The following is a 25,991-nucleotide window of genomic DNA, read 5'->3' as shown; positions in this document are numbered from 1 at the left end:
GTTTGTGCCGCACACTTCTGTCGCTTAGCTTAGTCACCCAGTGACCTTGATGCAACCTTTTGGCCTAAAAACAATATTGTGATGTGTGAGATGTTCAGAATAGACTGGAAATGAGTGGAAATTAATGTTATTGAGGTTAATAATACAGTAGGACTTTAGCTGTTTTTATGTTGTTGTTTTTTTAAATCATCCAGATCCAAAACCCGAAAGGGTGGTTTTGGCAAAACCAATCCAGAGCCAAAACACGAGTGGGGATCCAGATCCAAAACCAAAAACATGAGAAGTGTCTGCCGCACATCTCTAATTTTGGAATATTCCGTATTTTGGAATTTTGGATATGGGAGAATCAACCTGTAATAGCAAGCACTGTAGTTACAATGTGATATAACATTACAGAGAAGCACTTTCTATCATTCTGACTGCGGACCACACAAGCACCTATAGCGCTTATCTGTACTGTGTGACCCATGAGTATACTACACTTACCCTCTAATCTTCTCACCTCCTGTTCACATATGTTGTGGTACAGTACGGAGACTATAAAGCGCAGGTAGTGAGGGGGCCCACACACTACTCACTATGGGTCATATATACATAGGTAACAAGGGGATAACATTCCTATACAGATTACCCCACTTCTTTACAAATAATATTTTAAACATACAGTACATGTGCATACACCGCAACAATGGGGTTACGTTCTGCAATTTATGTATACCATTTATGTATACCACTTTCCATGGGCTCATGGTGAACTTCTAAATATAAAATGTCACCCTCAAATTCCCAGTCAATAAAATTAGATTGTAAGTTCCCTTGTACAAGTGGAACAAATTAATAATTTTGTTTGTAGCATTAGATAAATAATAGGACTCCGTATGATTGACCAGTGGGCGGGATGCTGGTTGTCCATATCCCGACAGTGGCATCCCGTCTGCCAGAATGCCGGCAGCGGTGAGCACATAGAGTCCCCTTGCGGGCTAGCTGCACTCACCACAGAATCTATTCCCACTCTGTGTGTTTTTGAGACCCATGAGTGGGAATAGCTCTGTTTACTGGGATTCCGGAGTCTGTATCCTGACCACCGGGATCCCGACAGCCGGCAAATTGAACACATCCCAAATGATGATGTGATAAAAAATAATTTTTTTTTACATGTTAATCATTTGCTGAATCATTTTTTTACTTAATTAGCATAACAGCTTTTTGTTGGTGCAAATACCGTCTAGAATTGATTTGTACTCTGAATGGATCTATTCTAAATGGGCCTATAAATAACCTAACACAGAAGTGCACTGTATAAAGGACAGCATATATATGCTATCAGCTACCAAATCAAAACTATCTAATTCGCTGTTTTGGTGTACGCTAATGAGACCTAGTCAGGTGCAATACAGATGAATGAGTTATTGGCATAAGGTTGTGGTACTAGATTCGTTTATTCATTATTTTCTACTTGCTTTAGGGAACATACTACAGAAGAGAGGAATGTTTTGCATGTTCAGTTTGTCATTACTAAGAACATGTGTTAGGGGCAAGTGTTTTTTCAAATACTATACTAGATAAATGCTAGAAGTGGCTTGGTTGCTACAAGCAATTTCTCTACTCTATCCAACGCTTCATACATCTCCCCCATGGTGAGCCTACAGGGTAAATCCTTTGTGTTTTGGAATGGTATATCATTTTATATTTATATAGGTTTACCGTAATATCCCTTTAATCCAGGAAATTCATGAATTGCTCAGGTTCTGTGGCTGGCTGACTTCAAGCCTGCATTTCACCTGGTTTAAGCAGCTAGAGAACCTGTGTAATTCATGAGTTGCCTGTTTAAAGGGATAGTATGCAGGGCCGGTTCTTGCCCTTGTGGCGCCCCGGACAAAATAAAAAAAAAAAAAAAAATAAAATTAAAAAAAAGTTAGGGGCGTAGCTTAATATGGGGGCGTGGTCAGTTACGCCCCCATTTGTAGCGCCGCTGAAAGAAAAGGAAAAAAAAAGTATACTTCCATCCCCGCTCCTGATTCCAGACCGCTGCAGACAGCCGCCGGTGCCGCTCCTCTCCTCGGATGCATAGACACTAGAGGTCAATTATGACCCCTAGCGCCTGTGCCACAATGCTGTGCGCGATGACGTCATTGCGCACCGCACAGCAAAGGTCCTCTCCACGAAGGGAAACTAGATGCGTAGCGTCTGGATCCCTTCACAGCGGGGGACCAGCGGGGGGGCACGGCGGGGGGCACAGTGGCGGATCTTGCCATGGTGCGGCGCCCTCCGGAAGGCGGCACCCTGGGCAAAAGTGCTGCTTGCCCGTGGCAAGATCCGCTACTGATAGTATGGTAAGCCTATCATGTATTTATAGTAAAGAAGCATTGAAATAATGGTTTGACTGATAATGTGTCAAAGGTTGCCAAAAGTGTAAGTTACATGGTCTGTATTATCTTTGACAAACACCCAAATATCTTAGACTGTCTAGAGACACAAAGCATGCATTGTAAAAAAAAAAAAGATACATCGGTCCCACATCCTTTATGCCAACAGGTGTCTTTAAATAGGGGAATGGAAATAGCGTCTATTAGGTACTACTAAAGCTGGCTATACATTACATCACACCAACTTTCCTCTAAACATCCAACCACCGAACTTGTCTGTCCAACTAAAACACTGCCCCACACACCTAACAACCTTTATCAGACCTGCCAACTTCTCTCCAACTTGTGATGTCTGCCCACTTCCGCGGGTTTTAATTTTTTTTTTCATTTATTTCAATAACACAGGGGTACTTTAACTAATAAGGCTTTCACTTGTGCTTTGCTAAACGTTTTAGATTTTAGGTATGGCATGTACACTTCAAATCTGGGAAATTCTGAAACATGTTCTTGCTACATAGTTATAAATCTACTCTCGGTTTTATATTTACAAACTAATCAATCATTCAGGCCACTTAATGCAATAAGGACAAGATTATGTTGTCATAATCTTACACATATGTACATGTGTTTAGGTAACAACAGTTAATAAGATTACGGTATACAAAAACAAAGTATAAAATGTTTTGATGGGATTGCTTTTCTGTTTCTGGGGTCCCAGTGGACCTTGTCCACTAGCTCCCCTCTCCCTCCTCAGGTGTCCAGCTCCCCTCTCCCTCCTCAGGTGCCTCCCGCCTCAGATACTGGGCGCATGTGCTGCCAGCTATGGGCTTCCGCCACCTCTGGGGCCACTGCAGTTACTGTAGCTCTGCCCCTTCCCTGCTGCCAGCTGTCCTTTGCCATGACCCTGCTGCACCTCTGGTGGGCTGAAGTCCTCTCACTACAGCCCGCAACTATTCCCCCCCCACACACACACACACACCCACCCAGGGACTTGACCACGAAACTGGGCAGTGTGGCCTCCCTCACCTCTCCTCCTGGGTGACAGAAGGTACAGCTAGTCATAAAGTGTGTGGGGGGAATAGTCACGAATGTGGCCACCAATGTCACTCACCCACCCACCCTGCATACTATATGGCTACACCCATGGTGCAAGGTTTCAAACCATCGGCAGGATGTAATGGCATCAGCGATCACCGGAGCCAATCACTTACGAGGCAAAATCATGATTGTAAGTGATTGGCCCTTTAAAAAACTTCCAGGATTGGCTGGCATCCCGCACCTCTGGCGATCTCAGACACCATTACATCCCGCCATATAACTGATGATAATCTGATCAAGGTAAAGCATCCCATTATTGTACATAATGGTAAATGCTGTTGAAAAATGACTGGTCAGTGCATCACCTTCTGGTTGCTCTTTTAGGGGGATCAGTGCGTATATTGGTACTTTATCTCTAACCATTTGATCTCTTTCCAATTTTTGATACATCTTCCCCCGTATACCGACAGCGGGATCCCAGCCACGGGTATGCCGGCAGCGGGGGCGAGCACTAGCAAGCCCGCGATTGCCACGGTGCGGGCATGGTGGCTCGCAACAGGATTTATTCTCTCTCTATGGGTGTCGTGGAGGAAAGCCTTTGGAGCTGGGATTCCAGCATCTGTATTTCCCTACTAGTCAGGATTCTAGCATCGGCATTGTGACATCTGGGATCCCGACTAGCGATATGATGACTGCTTCCTCTTTTAGGTCCACCAGACATGCTGGTGGTGACCTGGCTACTCAATTAGATTATACCCCTTTTCCACTGCTGCTAAAATTGGGTTAGTGCCGTTATAACCTGGATTAAGGCTCAATGGAAATTGGTCCCCCCCAAATAAAAACCAGTGATCCAGCAATCCTTCTCTGGTAGGTATCAGGGTGGGCCCGGGGAAGGACCCGGGTAAGGCTTAGTATAAACGTCTGCAGCATGGGGAGAGCTGGATTTCCTGGCACTTTGAGATACCATCTCCAAGTGCCGGTTAATGAGAAAATGCACCTGTGGGCAGTGTGAACTACGACAACTCGGGAATAATATGGGTCAGAACCGCAGTGGGAATGGGATCTGTCCAGAGTCTGACCCGGGGTGGAATAGTGTTTCAAATTCCAGGTAAACTAGGTTCTGCTAGGCATTCATACTGAGCAGCTCTGACTGATGACCAGTCTCCTTCACGTGCACTCACCCAGCAGAGCTACATACAATGTTAAATCCTTGTGAATTCAAACCCACAATGTAGGCAATTACTTTTACCTCCCAGCCCCTATGTGCACAAAGTAAAACTACAGAAAAAACACCATAAAAAATAACAAAGAAAGCTTAACACAATAGTAATACAAGCAAAAGTGCATAGAGACATAACAGATTGAACAAAACATTCACTATTAGGAAAAAAAAAATACAGAACATTTGTAAGGACATTTCCTTTGTGCTACAGGTCTGTACGGGGGTGGGGGGGGGGGGGGGGGGGCAGGTAATGCGACAACTACACAAATACAATACAATAGCCACTTACAGTTGTTCTAGAGAGGCAAGTCCTTTAAATGCTTGCCTGTCAATGGATTGGATTTCATTCTTGTACAAGTAGCTGAAACAAGAAACAATCAGCAGAATTAGTATACAGGAAAAAAAAAGCAGCAATGAGATTGAGGAGGTGGCAATGAGCATTAAAACATTAATGTGGACCTAATGCCTACCAAGAGGAGATTTGTCAGCTGAGATAGTCAAAATTATGGCAGGTGGATACTTAGGAACTAGCGACAACACGGGTGTGATAAGGCACAGAGCTAACGGACACACTTTAAGCAGACAAACAAAGAGACTTTGTAACACTATCACAAACATTTGCTGATTACAGAACAAAACACACACTGATGAAGAAAAACTAAAATTGCACAGAATTTGTTTTAATACTCTCTCTGGCTATTCCGAACGTTTAAGCATTTGAGTGTAAGGTGTTTGACTGGGTATAAGGTGTTTGGCGTATAATACTAGCTAATTAAATAAACACATTTATAAATGCAGTATTTAAAGGCTCCTGCCAGAGAGTCAAGTTTTAGGATGTCCTGTCAATTTCCATAATACTTTTTGGTTTTAGTGATTATGAAAATAAGACACAGAAGGGATGGGATACTGAATACCATGGAGACATTTACAATGACGCCATTTATTAGGTCAATATGAGAATGCTGACATGGTCGTCATTTTGACATTAACCATGTTATCTTTCAATGTGTCTAAACTCATGTAATTTTGACATTGTTGAAATGTGGTCCATTTTTCTGAAATTATATCCCTATGCTAACCGTAAAAGAACCGTCAACATTATTAGAATGTTAAAATTTCCTATGTCAACATTCGGTCATAGTTAGTGTCAACAATCGACATTTAAATCAATGCCAACCAGCTGAAGGTTGAGTTAGGGGGAGATGTATCACATCTTTGAGAGTTAAAGTGGAGAGAGATAAAGTACCAGACAATCAGCTTCCAAGTACAGGCTATGTTGGAACAATAACTAGGAGCCGATTGGTTGGTACTTTGGGGGTAAATCTGAGTTGATCGCAGCAGCAAGTTTGTTAGCAATTGGGCAAAACCATGTGCACTGCAGGGGGGGGGGCAGATATAACATTTGCAGCGAGAGTTAGATTTGGGTGGGTTATTTTTATTCTGTGCAGGGTAAATACTGGCTGCTTTATTTTTACACTGCAATTTAGATTTCAGTTTGAATACACCACACCCAAATCTAACTCTCTCTGCACATGTTATATATGCCACACCTGCAGTGCACATGGTTTTGCCCAACTGCTAACAAATTTGCTGCTGCGATTAACTCAGAATTAGGCCCTTTATCTCTAACCATTTTATCTCTCTCCACTGTTTGATACAACTCCTCCATAGTCACTATGTATTCCTTTGCCAGTATAAGACAACCTAAACCAGCCTAACACTTATTTGAAAGATTAAAAAAAAAAATGGAGCTGTACAGAGAAACAGAATTCCTTCAAAACATCGGGTCCTTACTGTATATCAGCATTTTAGTAGCTGGTGAAGCTTGTGCTGGTTAGCAGATTCTACTAGAGAAGGCCAACAAGTCCATTTTTTGTCCTCATTACAGTTTTTGAACCAGGAAGATTGTGCTTTAAAAAATAAATACGTTTCAATAATTTCAAGGAGCGAGACTAATGCAGAGTTGAATATTAGTCTGTTTGTGGTGTGCTATGTATCTTGCGTGTAATCACTGTGTGCTAGCCGAGACCAATGTACACAACTACAGGCGATGCAGTCTTACATGCAAACCAAAGTCACCTGTGACTAAAGTGGCGATGGGCCGGCCCAGCAGACCCCCTGCATCAGAACTTTCCAGAGACTCAATTCAGCAGCAGCTACTTGAAAAAAGAAGCCGCAGTTTCACCAAGAAATACTTTCCCCATGATGCATTGTGGAGTCTTGGGAACGGGTGGATGTTGGGTGGAATGGCTAATAATATTGTGCCTAGAGGTAGCTGGGCCCTGATATCTGCCCTGGTAACTGTGCTCTAATAGGGCGTTCTCACATAGACAATGTTTATAGAGGATGTCTATGAAATTGTGGGCTACACAGATCTGTACACAATGTTACATCCCACTAATACAGCTTTCAGATCGCAACGGCGGAGGTCGCACCCGGGAATTGGAATCGGGTCCTTTCCAGGTGAGACATGGCATTGGATCCTGAGAACTGGCTACCCCACCCGCCATTGGGGGCGGGAACCATAAAAGCATCGGAAGGCTGGTGCGGAGGCGGCGCTTGGAGATTAGATCATCTCCACGCCGCCTCTCCCTATACTGTGAACGGGTACCGGGTCGCATGGACCCGGGTAACCCGTTCACACTGCACCTGACCCGGGAATAACCCTTCTTTATTACCGGGTTGAATTACCAAGTCAGGCGATCTGGGAATTTGGGAATTACCCTTTCACACTGCACAGCGACCCGGCAAAATACAGGGTCTATACCGGAATTATTTATGTGGTCTGAAAAGTGTATTAGAGACAATCTTTTGCACCAGTGATAGGGTTGTGGCTAGTACGCACGGATAATAGTGACCACTCTACAAACAAGCATACCTCATACAGGTGATTATTAGAGATGAGCGGGTTCGGTTCTCAGAGAACCGAACCCCCCAAAATTTTGCCTTCCGAGTCCGGATCTGAGCCAGGCTATGATTTTTCCTCTTGACTCGGAAACCCGAACTCGGCAAAACATCATCATCCCACTGTCGGATTCTGGCGAGATTTAAATTCCATACAAGGAGCCGCGCGTCGCGGCCATTTTCACCCCAGTCTCGGAGAGTGAGAGGACGTGTATTCAGTGTGCTCAGTCTCTTTTTATTGGGGCGGGAAAGTGGGGTGACAAGTGTTGTGCTGCTCAGTCCAGTCCATATATCCAGTGTGGCTGTAAAGTGGTGCTGTGTTGTACAGACCAGTCCAGTGTAGTCACTCAGTGTATTGTGCTGCATCAGTCCAGGCAGTCACAGTGTTGGTGTGCTCTGCTGCCATATATCCAGTGTAGCTGTAAAGTGGTGCTGTGTTGTACAGACCAGTCCAGTGTAGTCAGTGTATTGTGCTGTATCAGTCCAGGCAGTCACAGTGTTGGTGTTCTCTGCTGCCATATATCCAGTGTCATCAGACGATATACGCTGCTGCTATATACACTGCTCAAAAAAATAAAGGGAACACTTAAACAACACAATGTAACTCCAAGTCAATCACACTTCTGTGAAATCAAACTGTCCACTTAGGAAGCAACACTGATTGACAATCAATTTCACATGCTGTTGTGCAAATGGAATAGACAACAGGTGGAAATTATAGGCAATTAGCAAGACACCCCCAATAAAGGAGTTGTTCTGCAGGTGGTGACCACAGACCACTTCTCAGCTACTATGCTTTCTGGCTGATGTTTTGGTCACTTTTGAAAGCTGGCGGTGCTTTCACTCTAGTGGTAGCATGAGACGGAGTCTACAACCCACACAAGTGGCTCAGGTAGTGCAACTCATCCAGGATGGCACATCAATTAGAGCTGTGGCAAGAAGGTTTGCCGTGTCTGTCAGCGTTGTGTCCAGAGCATGGAGGCGCTACCAGGAGACAGGCCAGTACATCAGGAGACGTGGAGGAGGTCGTAGGAGGGCAACAACCCAGCAGCAGGACCGCTACCTCCGCCTTTGTGCAAGGAGGAACAGGAGGAGCACTGCCAGAGCCCTGCAAAATGACCTCCAGCCAGCCACAAATGTGCATGTGTCTACTCAAATGATCAGAAACAGACTCCATGAGGGTGGTATGAGGGCCCGACGTCCACAGGTGGGGGTTGTGCTTACAGCCCAACACCGTGCAGGACGTTTGGCATTTGCCAGAGAAGACCAAGATTGGCAAATTCGCCACTGGCACCCTGTGCTCTTCACAGATGAAAGCAGGTTCTCACTGAGCACATGTGAAATACGTCAGAGTCTGGAGACGCCAAGGAGAACGTTCTGCTGCCTGCAACATCCTCCAGCATGACCGGTTTGGCAGTGGGTCAGTAATGGTGTGGGGTAGCATTTCTTTGGGGGGCCGCACAGCCCTCCATGTGCTCGCCAAAGGTAGCCTGACTGCCATTAGGTACCGAGATGAGATCCTCAGACCCCTTTTGAGACCATATGCTGGTGCGGGTTGGCCCTGGGTTCCTCCTAATGCAAGACAATGCTAGACCTCATGTGGCTGGAGTGTGTCAGCAGTTCCTGCAAGACGAAGGCATTGATGCTATGGACTGGCCCGCCCGTTCCCCAGACCTGAATCCAATTGAGCACATCTCGCTCCATCCACCAATGCCACGTTGCACCACAGACTGTCCAGGAGTTGGCGGATGCTTTAGTCCAGGTCTGGGAGGAGATCCCTCAGGAGACCACCCGCCACCTCATCAGGAGCATGCTCAGGCGTTGTAGGGAGGTCATACAGGCACGTGGAGGCCACACACACTACTGAGCCTCATTTTGACTTGTTTTAAGGACATTACATCAAAGTTGGATCAGCCTGTAGTGTGTTTTTCCACTTTAATTTTGAGTGTGACTCCAAATCCAGACCTCCATGGGTTAATAAATTTGATTTCCATTGATAATTTGTGTGATTTTGTTGTCAGCACATTCAACTATGTAAAGAACAAAGTATTTAATAAGAATATTTCATTCATTCAGATCTAGGATGTGTTATTTTAGTGTTCCCTTTATTTTTTTTGAGCAGTGTATATCCACTGCTGCAGTATAACAAATTACAATTATATTATTATTATTATTAACAACCTGTTGGGCTGCATCAGAGCAGTGGTAGTGTCCTGTGTCATCAGTAATTCCAGTGACGATATACGCTGCTGCTATATATCCACTGCTGCAGTATAACAATTATAACAACCTGTTAGGCTGCATCAGACCATTGGTAGTGTCCTGTGTCATCAGTAATTCCAGTCATTACTGTGACACATATTGTCTCTTATAACTCCCAAAAAATAGTTGAGAACCAAACTTTTGAGGAGAAAATAGGGAAAGATCAAGACGAACCACTTCCTCCTAGTGCTGAAGCTTCTGCCACTAGTCATGACATTGACGATGAAATGCCATCAACGTCGTCTGCCAAGGGCGATGCCCAATGTGATAGTAGAAGACGTGTAAAATCCAAAAAGCCAAAGTTCAGTAAAAAGAATCAAAAAAAGAAAATTTAAATCGTCCGAGGAGAAACGTAAACTTGCCAATATGCCATTTACGACACGGAGTGGCAAGGTACGGCTGAGGCCCTGGACTATGTTCATGACTAGTGTTTAGGCTTCACATGATGATGGAAGCCCTCATCCTCCCGCTAGAAAAATAAAAATTGTTAAGCTGGAAAGAGCACAGAAAAGAACTGTGCACTCTGAGATGGTATCACAAATCCCCAAGGAGAGTCCAATTGTGTCGGCGGTTGCGATGCCTGACCTTCCCCACACTGGACGGGTAGAGGTGGCTCCTTCCACCATTTGCACGCCGCCCCATGCAAGTGCTGGAAGGAGCACCCACAGTCCAGTTCCTGATATTCAAACTGAAGAAGTCACTGTTGAAGTACACCAGGATGAGGATATGGGTGTTGCTGGCGCTGAGGAGGAAGTTGACGATGAGGATTCTGATGGTGATGTAGTTTGTTTAAGTCAGGCACCGGGGAAGACACCTGTTGTCCTTGGGACGAAGAAGCCCATTGTGATGAGTGGGCAAACTACCAAAAAAGCCACCTCTTCGGTGTGGAATTATTTCTCCTCAAATCCGGACAACAGATGTCAAGCCACCTGTTGCCTCTGTCAATCTGTAATAAGTAGGGGTAAGGATGTTAACCACCCAGGAACATCCTCCCTTATACGTCACCTGCTGCACATTCATCAGAAGTCACTGTCAAGTTCAGAAACTTTGGGTAAGAGCGTATGCAGTCCACTGACACCTAAATCCCGTCTTCCTCTTGTACCCAAGCTCCTGCAAGCCACACCACCAACTACCTCAATGTCAAATTCCTCCTCAGTCAGGAACGACCGTAGTCCTGCAGGCCATGTCACTGTCAAGACTGAGGAGTCCTCTCCTAACCGGGGTTCCTCCGTAGGATCCTTGAGTGGTACGCCTGCTGTTGATGCTGTTGTTGCTGCTGGGAGTCGATCGTCATCCCAGAGGGGAAGTCGGAAGACCACTTGTACTACTTCCAGTAAGCAATTGATTGTCCAACAGTCCTTTGTGAGGAAGATGAAATATGACAGCAGTCATCCTTTTGCAAAGCAGATAACTGAGGCCTTGACAGCTATGTTGGTGTTAGAGGTGCGTCCGGTATCCACCATTAGTTCAGAGTCATTAAAAAGATTTGTTTGAGGTACTGTGTCCCCGGTAGCAAATCCCATCTAGGTTCCCCTTCTCTAGGCAGGCGATACCGAGAATGTACACAGACGTCAGAAAGAGAGTCACCAGTGTCCTAAAAAATGCGGTAGTAGCCAGTGTCCACTTAACCACGGACATGTGGACAAGTGGAACAGGGCAGACTAAGGTCTATATGACTGTAACAGCCCACTGGGAGATGTATGGCCTCCCGCAGTGGCACCAGTAGCAGCATCTTGCAAACACCAACTCATTCCTAGGCAGGCTATGCTATGTATCACCGCTTTCCATAAGAGGCACAAAGCTGACAACCTCTTACGGAAACTGAGGAACATCTTTGCAGAATTACTTACCCCAATTAGACTTTCCTGGGGATTTGTGATATCGGATAACGCCACCAATATTGTGCGTGCATTACAACTGGGCAAATTCCAGCACGTCCCATGTTTTGCACATACAGTTAATTTGGTGGTGCAGAATTTTCTGAAAAATGAGAGGGGTGTGCAGATGCTGTCAGTGGCCCGGAAAATTGCGGGCCACTTTCGGCATTCTGCCACTGCGTGCCGAAGACTGGAGCGCCAGCAAACACTCCTGAACCTGCCCCGCCATCAACTGAAGCAAGAGGTGGTAAAGAGGTGGAATTCAACACTCTATATGCTTCAGAGGATGGAGGAGTAGCAAAAGGCCATTCAAGCCTATACATCCACCTACGATATAGGCAAAGGAGGGGTAATGCACCTGACTCAAGCGCAGTGGAGAATGATTTCCGTCTTGTGCAAGGTTCTCCAACCCTTCGAACTTGCCACACATTAAGTCAGTTCAGACACTGCCAGCTTGAGTCAGGTCATTCCCCTCATCAGGCTTTTGCAGAAGCAGCTGGATAAATTGAAGGAGGAGCTAAGACGGAGCGATTCCGCAAAGTATGTGGGACTTGTGGATGGAGCCCTTCATTCGCTTTGCCAGGATTCAACGGTGGTCAATCTGTTGAAATCAGAGCACTACATTGTGGCCACCGTGCTCGATCCTAGGTTTAAAGCCTATGTTGTCTCTCTCTTTCCAGCAGACACAAGTGTGCAGAGGTGCAAAGGCCTGCTGGTTAGTAAATTGTCAACTCAAGCGGCACGTGACGCGTCAACAGCTCCTCTTTCAATTTCTCCCGCCACTGGGGCTGCAAGGAAAAGGATAAAGCAGACATCTGGTCCGGACTGAAGGACCTGCCAACAATTACTGACATGTCTACTGTCACTGCATATAATTCTGTCACCATTGAAAGAATGGTGGAGGATTATATGAGTGACAGCATCCAAGTAGGCATGTCTGACAGTCCATACGTATACAGGCAGGAAAAAGAGGCAATTTGGAGGCCCTTCCACAAACTGGCTTTATTTTACCTAAGTTGCCCCCCCCTCCAGTGTGTACTCCGAAAGAGTGTTTAGTGCAGCCGGTAACCTTGTCAGCGATCGGCGTAGGAGGTTACTTCCACTAAATGTGGAGAAGATGATGTTCATCAAAACGAATTATAAAGTCTTCCGGGAAGACCTTTACCAGCAATTGCATCCAGAAAGTACACAGGAACCTGTGATGGTGGATTCCAGTGGGGACGAATTAATACTCAGTGAGGAGGATGTACACGGTGAAAGGGGTGAGGAATCGGAGGATGACGATGAGGTGGACATCTTGCCTCTGTAGAGCCAGTTTGTGCAAGGAGAGATTGATTGCTTCTTTTTTGGTGGGGGCCCAAACAAACCAGTCATTTCAGCCACAGTCGTGTGGCAGACCCTGTCGCTGAAATGATTGGGTTGTTAAAGTGTGCATGTCCTGTTTATACAACAAGGGTGGGTGGGAGGGCCCAAGGACAATTCCATCTTGTACCTCTTTCTCTTTTTTGCATCATGTGCTGTTTGGGGACTAGTTTTTTTTAAGTGCCATCGTCTGTAACTGCAGTGCCACTCCTAGATGGGACAGGTGTTTGTGCCGCACACTTGTGTCACTTAACTTAGTCAAACAGCCACCTCGGTGCAACTTTTAGGCCTAAAAACAATAATTGTTCAGAATAGACTGGAAATGATTGTTATTGGGGTTAATAATACTGTAGGAGCAAAATTACCCCCAAATTCTGTGATTAGCTGTTTTTTTGTTTTGTTTTTCAAAAAACATCCAGATCCAAAACCAAAACACGAAAGGGTGGTTTTGGAAAAACCAAGCCAAAACCAAAACACGAAAATGTAATTAGAACAAAAACACAAATCACGAAAAGTGCCAGCCGCGCATCTCTAGTGATTATATATACACATTTAGTGCTGCGCACGCAATTACAGCCATCTGCATTCGTTGTGGTACAGTACTAGAACAGCAAATGTTAAAGCATGTTTTTTTTGGGTGGTCTCCTGTATGCCGGCGGTCGTGCTCCCGGCGCTCAGTATACCGGCGCCGGGAGCCCGACAGCCGGCATACCGACACTTATTTTCCCTCGTGGGGGTCCACGACCCCCATAGAGGGAGAATAAAATAAGAATTTACTTACCGATAATTCTATTTCTCGGAGTCCGTAGTGGATGCTGGGGTTCCTGAAAGGACCATGGAAATAGCGGCTCCGCAGGAGACAGGGCACAAAAGTAAAGCTTTCCGATCAGGTGGTGTGCACTGGCTCCTCCCCCTATGACCCTCCTCCAAGCCAGTTAGGTACTGTGCCCGGACGAGCGTACACAATAAGGGAGGAATTTTGAATCCCGGGTAAGACTCATACCAGCCACACCAATCACACCGTACAACTTGTGATCTAAACCCAGTTAACAGTATGATAACAGCGGAGCCTCTGAAAAGATGGCTCACAACAATAATAACCCGATTTTTGTAACTATGTACAAGTATTGCAGATAATCCGCACTTGGGATGGGCGCCCAGCATCCACTACGGACTCCGAGAAATAGAATTATCGGTAAGTAAATTCTTATTTTCTCTATCGTCCTAGTGGATGCTGGGGTTCCTGAAAGGACCATGGGGATTATACCAAAGCTCCCAAACGGGCGGGAGAGTGCGGATGACTCTGCAGCACCGAATGAGAGAACTCCAGGTCCTCCTTAGCCAGGGTATCAAATTTGTAGGATTTTTCAAACGTGTTTGCCCCTGACTAAATAACCGCTCGGCAAAGTTGTAAAGCCGAGACCCCTCGGGCAGCCGCCTAAGATGAGCCCACCTTCCTTGTGGAATGGGCATTTACATATTTTGGCTGTGGCAGGCCTGCCACAGAATGTGCAAGCTGAATTGTATTACACATCCAACTAGCAATAGTCTGCTTAAAAGCAAGAGCACCCAGTTTGTTGGGTGCATACAGGATAACAGCAAGTCAGTTTTCCTGACTCCAGCCGTCCTGGAACCTATATTTTCAGGGCCCTGACAACATCTAGCAACTTGGAGTCCTCCAAGTCCCTAGTAGGTGCAAGGCACCACAATAAGCTGGTTCAGGTGAAACACTGACACCACCTTAGGGAGAGAACTGGGGACGAGTCCGCAGCTCTGCCCTGTCCGAATGGACAAACAAATATGGGCTTTTTTGAGAAAAAAACCACCAATTTGACACTCGCCTGGTCCAGGCCAGGGCCAAGAACATGGTCACTTTTCATGTGAGATGCTTCAAATCCACAGATTTGACTGGTTTTAAACCAATGTGATTTGAAGAATCCCAGAACTACGTTGAGATCCCACAGTGCCACTGGAGGCACAAAAGAGGGTTGTATATGCAATACTCCCTTGACAAAGTTCTGGACTTCAGGAACTGAAGCCAATTCTTTCTGGAAGAAAATTGACAGGGCCGAAATTTGAACCTTAATGGACCCCAATTTGAGGCCCAAAGACACTCCTGTTTGCAGGAAATGCAGGAATCGACCGAGTTGAAATTTCTTTGTGGGGCCTTCCTGGCCTCACACCACGCAACATATTTTCGCCACATGTGGTGATAATGTTGTGCGGTCACCTCCTTTCTGGCTTTGACCAGGGTAGGAATGACCTCTTCCGGAATGCCTTTTTCCCTTAGGATCCGGCGTTCCACCGCCATGCCAACAAACGCAGCTGCGGTAAGTCTTGGAACAGACATGGTACTTGCTGAAGCAAGTCCCTTCTTAGCGGCAGAGGCCATAAGACCTCTGTAAACATCTCTTGAAGTTCCGGGTACCAAGTCCTTCTTGGCCAATCCGGAGCCATGAGTATAGTTCTTACTCCTCTACGTCTTATAATTCTCAGCACCTTAGGTATGAGAAGCAGAGGAGGGAACACATACACCGACTGGTACACCCACGGTGTTACCAGAACGTCCACAGCTATTGCCTGAGGGTCTCTTGACCTGGCGCAATACCTGTCCCGTGTTTTGTTCAGACGGGACGCCATCATGTCCACCTTTGGTATTTCCCAACGGTTTACAATCATGTGGAAAAAACTTCCCGATGAAGTTTCCACTCTCCCGGGTGGAGGTCGTGCCTGCTGAGGAAGTCTGCTTCCCAGTTTCCATTCCCGGGATGAAACACTGCTGACAGTGCTATCACATGATTTTCCGCCCAGCGAAAAGTCCTTGCAGTTTTTGCCATTGCCCTCCTGCTTCTTGTGTCGCCCTGTCTGTTTACGTGGGCGACTGCCGTGATGTTTTTCCCACTGGATCAATACCGGCTGACCTTGAAGCAGAGGTCTTGCTAAGCTTAGAGCATTATAAATTTACCCTTAGCTCCAGTATATTTATGTGGAGAAAAGTCTCCATACTTGATCACACTCCCTGGAAATTTTTTCCTTGTGTGACTGCTCCCCAGCCTCTCGGGCTGGGCTCCGTGGTCACCAGCATCCAATCCTGAATGCCGAATCTGCGGCCCTCTAGAAGATGAGCACTCTATAACCACCACAGGAGAGACACCCTTGTCCTTGGATATAGGGTTATCCGCTGATGCATCTGAAGATGCGATCCGGACCATTTGTCCAGCAGATCCCACTGAAAAGTTCTTGCGTGAAATCTGCCGAATGGAATTGCTTCGTAGGAAGCCACCATTTTCTACCAGGACCCTTGTGCAATGATGCACTGTTTTTAGGAGGTTCCTGACTAGCTCGGATAACTCCCTGGCTTTCTCTTTCGGGAGAAACACCTTTTTCTGGACTGTGTCCAGAATCATCCCTAGGCACAGCAGACGTGTCGTCGGGATCAGCTGCGATTTTGGAATATTTAGAATCCACCCGTGCTGTTGTAGCAGTATCCGAGATAGTGCTACTCCTACCTCCAACTGTTCCCTGGACTATGCCCTTATCAGGAGATCGTCCAAGTAAGGGATAATTAAGACGCCTTTTCTTCGAAGAAGAATCATCATTTCGGCCATTACCTTAGTAAAGACCCGGGGTGCCGTGGACAATCCAAACGGCAGCGTCTGAAACTGATAGTGACAGTTCTGCACCACGAACCTGAGGTACCCTTAGTGAGAAGGGCAAATTTGGGACATAGAGGTAAGCATCCCTGATGTCCCGGGACACTATATAGTCCCCTTCTTCCTGTTCGTTATCACTGCTCTGAGTGACTCCATCTTGATTTGAACCTTTGTAAGTGTTCAAAAAATTTTTAGATTTAGAATAAGTCTCACCTAGCCTTCTGGCCTCAGTACCACAATATAGTGTGGAATAATACCCCTTTTCTTGTAGTAGGAGGGGTAATTTAATTATCACCTGCTGGGAATACAGCTTGTGAATTTTTTCCCATACTGCCTCCTTGTCGGAGGGAGACCTTGGTAAAGCAGACTTCAGGAGCCTGCGAAGGGGAAACGTCTCGACATTCCAATCTGTACCCCTGGGATACTACTTGTAGGATCCAGGGGTCCTGTACGGTCTCAGCGCCATGCTGAGAACTTGTCAGAAGCGGTGGAACGCTTCTGTTCCTGGGAATGGGCTGCCTGCTGCAGTCTTCTTCCCTTTCCTCTATCCCTGGGCAGATATGATCTTATAGGGACGAAAGGACTGAGGCTGAAAAGACGGTGTCTTTTTCTGCAGAGATGTGACTTAGGGTAAAAACGGTGGATTTTCCAGCAGTTGCCGTGGCCACCAGGTCCGATGGACCGACCCCAAATAACTCCTCTTCCTTTATACGGCAATACACCTTTGTGCCGTTTGGAATCTGCATCACCTGACCCCTGTCGTGTCCATAACATCTTCTGGCAGTTATGGACATCGCATTTACTCTTGATGCCAGAGTGCAAATATCCCTCTGTGCATCTCGCATATATAGAAATGCATCCTTTAAATGCTCTATAGTCAATAAAATACTGTCCCTGTCAAGGGTATCAATATTTTTAGTCAGGGAATCCGACCAAGCCACCCCAGCTCTGCACATCCAGGCTGAGGCGATCGCTGGTCGCAGTATAACACCAGTATGTGTGTATATACTTTTTATGATATTTTCCAGCCTCCTGTCAGCTGGTCCTTGAGGACGGCCCTATCTATAGACGGTACCGCCACTTGTTTTGATAAGCGTGTGAGCGCCTTATCCACCCTAAGGGGTGTTTCCCAACGCGCCCTAACTTCTGGCGGGAAAGGGTATACCGCCCATAATTTTCTATCGGGGGGAACCCACGCATCATCACACACTTTATTTAATTTATCTGATTCAGGAAAAACTATGGTAGTTTTTTCACATCCCACATAATACCCTCTTTTGTGGTACTTGTAGTATCAGAAATATGTAACACCTCCTTCATTGCCTTTAACGTGTGGCCCTAATAAGGAATACGTTTGTTTATTCACCGTCGACACTGGATTCAGTGTCCCTGTCTGTGTCTGTGTCGACCGACTAAAGTAAACGGGCGTTTTAAAACCCCTGACGGTGTTTTTGAGACGTCTGGACCGGTACTAATTGTTTGTCGGCCGTCTCATGTCGTCAACCGACCTTGCAGCGTGTTGACATTATCACGTAATTCCCTAAATAAGCCATCCATTCCGGTGTCGACTCCCTAGAGAGTGACATCACCATTACAGGCAATTGCTCCGCCTCCTCACCAACATCGTCCTCCTACATGTCGACACACACGTACCGACACACAGCACACACACAGGGAATGCTCTGATAGAGGACAGGACCCACTAGCCCTTTGGAGAGACAGAGGGAGAGTTTGCCAGCACACACCAAAAACGCTATAATTATATAGGGACAACCTTATATAAGTGTTTTCCCTTATAGCATCTTTTTTATATATTTCTAACGCCAAATTAGTGCCCCCCCTCTCTGTTTTAACCCTGTTTCTGTAGTGCAGTGCAGGGGAGAGCCTGGGAGCCTTCCCTCCAGCCTTTCTGTGAGGGAAAATGGCGCTGTGTGCTGAGGAGATAGGCCCCGCCCCTTTTTCAGCGGCCTCGTCTCCCGCTCTTAACGGATTCTGGCAGGGGTTAAATATCTCCATATAGCCTCCGGAGGCTATATGTGAGGTATTTTTAGCCAAAATAGGTTTTCATTTGCCTCCCAGGGCGCCCCCCTCCCAGCGCCCTGCACCCTCAGTGACTGCCGTGTGAAGTGCGCTGAGAGGAAAATGGCGCACAGCTGCAGTGCTGTGCGCTACCTTTAGAAGACTGAGGAGTCTTCTGCCGCCGATTCTGGACCTCTTCTTATTTCAGCATCTGCAAGGGGGTCGGCGGCAAGGCTCCGGTGACCATCCAGGCTGTACCTGTGATCGTCCCTCTGGAGCTGATGTCCAGTAGCCAAGAAGCCAATCCATCCTGCACGCAGGTGAGTTCACTTCTTCTCCCCTAAGTCCCTCGTTGCAGTGATCCTGTTGCCAGCAGGACTCACTGTAAAATAAAAAACCTAAGCTAAACTTTTCTAAGCAGCTCTTTAGGAGAGCCACCTAGATTGCACCCTTCTCGGCCGGGCACAAAAATCTAACTGGCTTGGAGGAGGGTCATAGGGGGAGGAGCCAGTGCACACCACCTGATCGGAAAGCTTTACTTTTGTGCCCTGTCTCCTGCGGAGCCGCTATTTCCATGGTCCTTTCAGGAACCCCAGCATCCACTAGGACGATAGAGAAAATAGTGTGGCGCGCGTAGCGCGCCATCGTGCCCGTAGCGTGGCGAGCGCAGCGAGCCTGCAAGGGGCTCATTTGCGCTCGCCACACTGTCGGTAAGCCGGCGGTCGGCCTCCCGGCGCCGGTATGCTGGTCGCCGGGAGCCCGACCGCCGGCCAGCCGTAGTGAACCCGTTTTTTTCAAGGATCCTGTTGCCCCAGCTATTATTTAGTAGCTGTCTCATATGTTCTCTACATTCATGAAGAACATGGCCTGTTTTTCTATCATAACAAGACAACATGGATAGATTGGTGTTTGAAGATAGACACAACAAAACATCTAGTGTCTGAAAACTCAAAGTTCTAATAAAAACATATGCACGATTACCCATAAGGAATATGAAGCAGAGAGAGAGAAGAAAAGAAAAAAGAAAAAAAAAAAAAGAGAACTGTACACGTATTGTAGTGGTCTTATCGTGGCAACTTAAATAAATATGGCAGGTTGTAACAGGATGAGTGCTGGAGGGCTTGGCCACCTGAAATGAACTGAGAGTGCTGTATAGAAGGCCAGCCACTTCAAACAAGGCATCTCATTTATTACTTGCTGACAGTAACATTCTGCTTATGAGAGATGTGTCAACTCCTTGGGGTGCAGATTCCACTCTCAATAGGCTGGTTTCACACCTGTGTCTCAGAAGCGGCATGTTTCTGCTGCTTACCAAAATAACTCACACATCCCTTAATACTCCTGACATTTTCCTTCTACTGGGATAGCCCCTGCTTCTTCTGCTTAGCACACGGCTTACTATCCCTTACACCTGACTAGCATAACCATACAGTATCATCCTCATGTGAGGGTGCGATGTAACATGCACAGAAAGTAATGCTGAATCTCCACAGAAGCTGCTGCACGTCTGTGTTCTTATTTACATTAATTCCATAAAATTGTTCTCTATGGCCCTCATTCCGAGTTGTTCGCTCGCTAGCTGCTTTTAGCAGCATTGCACACGTTAGGCCGCCACCCTCTGGGAGTGTTTCTTAGCTTAGCAGAATTGCGAACAAAAGAGTAGCAGAATTGCGAATAAATAATTCTTAGCAGTTTCTGAGTAGCTCGAGACCTACTCACAGATTGCGATCAGCTCAGTCCGTTTAGTCCCTGGTTTGACGTCACAAACACGCCCTGCATTCGGCCAGCCACTCCCCCGTTTCTCCAGACACTCCTGCGTTTTATCCTGGCACACCTGCATTTTTCCGCACACTCCCACAAAACGGTCAGTTTCCGCCCAGAAACACCCACTTCCTGTCAATCACACTCCGATCACTTCAACGATGAAAATTCTTCGTTCGGACGTGAGTAAATCTACTAAATTTTGTGCTAAAATACTTAGCGCATGCGCACTGCGTACCATGCGCATTTTTGCCTTAATCGCTCCATTGCGAAAATCGGTAACGAGCGAACAACTCGGAATGACCCCCTATGATGATCTCTTTACATACTGTACATCACCTGCTTATAATATTCTGTACATTGGCCAGGTTTATTTGTTTGTAACTGGTCAGCAGCAATGGTTTGGAACAATGCAGACTGGAACAGATTAGGCAGTGGCGTAACAGGAGGCTTGGAGGCCCCTGTCAAACTCTCTTTTATTTCTATAAATCCTTCAGTCTACATGTGCAGCTGCAGCTGTGTAGGTACTAATGGAGGGAGCTGGTCAGAGGCACTCCCTGGGGACAGACATCAACGGGCAGCCACAGGGGGTACCTGCGGGGACACCAACCCCCACAGGCAGACTACTTCTCAGGTAAGCGGCAGACAGCAGAGGGTGGGGTCAGGCAGGCTCAGCTACGTTGGCGTCACACAATGATCCTGGAGTCCGGAAACCCAGGCCGTGGTCAGTAGGGAATGCTATGGCCCCAATCTACGACCTAAAACACTTGTGTTATAAATAAACACCATTGATAATGGGATTCAGTAGATTTTTACATATTAGAAGCTTATGGGGTACATTTACTAAGCAGTGATAAGAGCGGAGAAGTGAGCCAGTGGAGAAATTTCCCCATCAACCAATCAGCAGCTCTGTATCATTTTATAGTATGCAAATTATAGCTGTTACTTCAGTGCTGATTGGTTGCCATGGGCAACTTCTCCGCTCTTATCACTGCTTAGTAAATGTACCCATAAGCTTCTAATATGTAAAAATCTACTGAATCCCATTATCAATGGTGTTTATTTATAACACAAGTGTTTTAGGTCGTAGATTGGGGCCATAGCATTCCCTACTGAAATTTCGTATTTTGAGCACAATCTCACTAAAAAAATAAAATTTAATTAAGGCGAGGAAGTTTCTGTGTATTTTGTTGTTTAGGCAGACATTCCTGGTGTTTCTCTTTGAAATTACTCCAAGTACTGCTACATATATTAATATGTATTGCGGATTAAATATTTAGAGGCATTTTATACACCCAATCCCTTTTTAAGAAATAAAGTACCAGCCAACCAGCTTCTGTCATTTTTCAGACACAGCATGTAATATGACAGTTAGGAGCTGATTGGCTGGTACTTTATCTCCATCCACTTTATCTCTCTTCAAGGCTTAGCAAATAGACCCATGAATTACTTTTTTGCAACATTACTACTAGCCCCTGACATGTAAAAATAGAGGTTATCCTCCACTTCATATGATTTGCAATGTTCTCTGTATTGTAAGCTCACACTTTGACCATGCCTTGGCCATGTGTACGGGTAGAACATGTACTGTATGCTGCAACAGGAATGCACCGATGACACAATGGGGGTAATTCAAATCGGATCGTTGCTGTGCGTTTTCGCACAGCGGGTAATCAGATCCGAACTGCGCATGCATATGCACCACAATGCGCAGGAGTGATGGACGGCTGCAAACGGGATCGCCGGTCAGCAACGGGTTTGTGCGAAGTATCCATTCGCACGGGCGTTCGCAAGGAGATTGACAGGAAGAGGGCGTTTGTGGGTGGCAACTGACCGTTCTCAGGGAGTGTTTGGAAAAACGCAGGCGGGACCAAGCATTAGCAGGGAGGGTCTCTGAGGTCAAATCCGGTCCAGACAGCCTGATGTGATCGCAGCGGCTGAGTAAGTCCTGGGCTGCGCAGAGACTGCACAAAATCTCTCTACACATGCGTTCGCACACTTGCACAGCTAAAATACACTCTCCCTGTAGGCGGCCACTATGTGATCGCTGCCCAGCAATCAGATCTGAATTACCCCCAATGTGCACAGCAAAGTGCGATGTGTATGTGAACACTATTGGGCTCAGAATGTCTGGATACTACCAGATAAATGCTGCAATCACTGTTACAAAAGTGGATGATTTTAAAGTTAATGGTTACATTTTAAGGCCATTACTCTGAGGAGCTCAAGGTACCCCTATTCGACACAAATATGTACAGTATGTACTATAAACTATAAAGTATGTTCTTCAGAGATGAATTTAGATGTTTTGACTGAAGTGGATCGTATAATATAACTCTAATAGAGGAGTAGTAGTCACACTTCCTGCCCCAGTAATCCCTCACTTTCATATCTTGCTTCATTCTTTCCATATCAGTGGGTCTGTGACTGATCCAAACGTTGGATTGGCTCCATTGTTGTTCAATTCCATGTAAAACTAGAGAGACTGCAGCTGCAAGTAGGAAGGCTTAAAACAACTCTCCAGAACAAAGCATGTATTCTAGTTCTAGAACTTTCTATACTTGGATAAAGAGAAGTAAATTAAACTTACATTTATACACAGAGGGCACAGCCCACCTCTGCATGCTTCTGCACCCTCCCTGAGGGCCATGCTCAGAAGCCATACCCTCTTTTCACAATTTAAAAGATGTTTTGGAAGCTACAGCAACATTGCCAGGCCCTACCCCTTTGCAATGGGTCTTGGCAATACACTGTGTGGCTTGTGAGTTATTTTGTGCAAAGGCAGAACAAAGGGTCTGATGCAGGAGTGAGTACTACGGCAGCTCGTGTGGTGGATTTTTACATATGCAGGCCTACAGATGTGTCATCTTACATCTCTGCTCCATGCGCAACAAGTCACGTTACACAACGCATGAGTGCCATGTGACTAGGTAGCGCAGAGCGCCTTCTTAGACGCAAAGTAATGTAATAGGATGCACAATCAGATTCTACTGATTAAAATGACATGTCTACATTGTGTGTGACTGCGACTGTGTTTGCATACACCATGGGTCTTCAACCTGCGGCCCTCCAGCTGCTGTGGAACTACACATCCCAGTATGACCTGCCACAGTTTTGCTATTAAAGCATGCTAAAACTGAGGCAGGGCATGCTGGGATGTGTAGTTCCACAGCAGCTGGAGGGCCACAGGTTGAAGACCCATGGCATACACAATGCTATGTTACAGTGTCTTCATGGAAAACACTGTAATGTGGCATTTCGGATGCAGATAGAGCCACAGAGAATTACACAGAGAATATAGGCATGTGGCATATCATTTTAATCAGAAGAAGCTTGTGCATCTTATTATATCACTTTGCATGTAAGATGCATTTTTACAGAAAAAAAAAACACAAAAAGACGCTCAGCGCTACTGAGTGCCGCCAAGGCATGGCGCGATTTCAAGGGCTGTTTAGCGTGACTGCAGCAAGGATGTAAGAGGACACATCTGTACAAAGTGAATGGACACAAAGGCACAGTGGGACACCCAACAGGCAACAAATCTTATGGTCAGAAAAGTGGAATGAGCATGCAAAGAGGTGTACACTCATAGGCAATCTTCATGAACTAATACTGATTATTCAGGCCAGTAATTATACACGCTAGATGGCAAATCCTTGGCATGTGCTGCTGAGAACTTATTATAAACCATCACTGCTAGATAAATGCTGCATTCACCGTTGACCTGTACACTCACATGCAGATCCAAACGCATACATGTGCAGAAGTATGCAACTTTGACACAAGAGGGTTTAGTTTAGTCATTTTTGCTAATAACATCTATAGAATCAAAAAATATACCAGGACCATGACATACCACCCAACAGCGACCTGACACAGTACCTCAACTGTCTCACAGTCCTACCTAAGGGACGTGGAGGAAGGGTATAGTTAAAATGCCCCCTCTCACCATTTGCGGTGAATAGGTGCGCATGCATCCTGCCAAAATAACCTAGCTGGGACACTAGTTTTCACTGATTACCATACCCCGATGTAGTCACAGTTCTCTGTAAAATCTTGCATTAACATGATCCAGTCACTGCCTTCCCTCTACCCCAGTCTACAATTACCTTGATCTGGTCGCTTTCCCTTCTTATCCTGATAGGTCACTAATCTAGCATTACCCGCATGTTATCAATTGACCCAGGAAAATGGTCTGAACTATTGCAGTACAACCTCATGGGCTGGAAGTTAAATCAAATCATTTACAAAGAATTATAAAAGTAGTCTTGTGAACGGAACATCAAGCAATTCCTTCAAAGTTATGCAACAACTACGAATCACAAAACTGAAGTCAAAAGACAAAAACTACTTACAGGTACTTAAGGTTATCAAGATCTTCAAAGGCTCCACTTGGTATTCTTTTTATTTGATTGTTGTTTAGAAGCCTAAAGAGCAAAAACATCCCTTCAATACAAGTGAAATTAGCATTTATATACTGAAACATGTTAAAAAGGTATTTTTGAAAGAAACATTAAAAAAAAAGGATATACAGTTAATATTAGTGCTAGTTAATACAGTCTTCATCATGAGGTATTTAAATGAACTTGGGATCCAGGTCTGGAAGTTAGGAGGAATCAAGAACGAATGTGTAGTTGTGGATTATGAAATTGAGAACTAATTTGATTGACTGCTAAATATTTTCACTGTGATTCAGGTTTATTGGCATAATCTACCCTTCCTCTACCTGGGGATAGCAAAGTGGATTAATGTTTAAATAAAAATTGCTTATGTTGCACATTGCTGACCGTAAAATATTAACACGTGAAAAGTGGTATTCTGCATCTTTTTTTTTCCTTCAATCTAGATTTTCATAAAATACAGTAAAGACAATGATTTAAACCTTATGGATTGTCCTTGTCAAATGTTTCAACTATTTTATTTTTTATTTGCTATATTAGGCTGATTTTGGAGTGCCCATGATGCGGTCATGTGAACCTCACAAAGAAGCAAGCGTTCAATGCTTGTTTTGAACAAAACATTAATGTTGGTGATATATGATAAAACAGAGAAAGTTTACTGCTAATATGGAAAAGATCAGCAAATAAATGATAAATGGTATATGAAAAACATAGCATCTCTATTTTTATTATATGTCTGTCTAGGCCAAACAACCCTGCAACCTCCCCTCACAGCTCTCACTGACTGACTGCCAAGACACAGTCCCCTGCCTCCTCCTCTCACAGCTCTCACAGGCAGCCTGCTATAGCCATCTCCAGTGGTGGTCATCACTTCTATTCTTTGTAAATAGCAGTGACAGTACCTGTACTACAGACTGTCCTCATAAGATATCACCATTTCAGGATGGCAACAGCAGATGTGGTAAAAAAACAAACAAACAAACAAACAAACAAACACACAGACACATTTTGAACACACCTGCACCTGGAAGCCAAAGGCTGAGCTTTCAGGTGGAGTGCTCCTGTGTGACCCGGGTGATGTCCGAGTAGTAAGTACTCCGGACTAGCCATAGGCGTGCGCACAGGTA

General features: G+C 45.5%; 1 protein-coding gene across 1 annotated transcript in view; it reads right to left on the bottom strand.

The window, feature by feature from the left end:
* The window catches only part of PXDN (peroxidasin), a 193,269-nt gene that overhangs the window by 63,384 nt on the left and 103,894 nt on the right, over positions 1 to 25,991 (bottom strand). The window contains exons 3-4 of the mRNA XM_063915492.1: positions 24,820 to 24,891; positions 4,916 to 4,987 (exon numbers count right to left, since the gene is read on the bottom strand). Coding sequence (XP_063771562.1) covers positions 4,916 to 4,987; positions 24,820 to 24,891 — 144 coding nt within the window. The remainder of the gene's footprint in view (positions 1 to 4,915; positions 4,988 to 24,819; positions 24,892 to 25,991) is intronic.

Source organism: Pseudophryne corroboree, chromosome 4 (genome assembly GCF_028390025.1).
Source record: "Pseudophryne corroboree isolate aPseCor3 chromosome 4, aPseCor3.hap2, whole genome shotgun sequence".
Lineage (NCBI taxonomy): Eukaryota > Metazoa > Chordata > Amphibia > Anura > Myobatrachidae > Pseudophryne > Pseudophryne corroboree.
The sequence above is the reverse complement of the archived record's forward strand: the minus strand, read 5'-3'. Positions and strand labels throughout refer to the sequence as shown.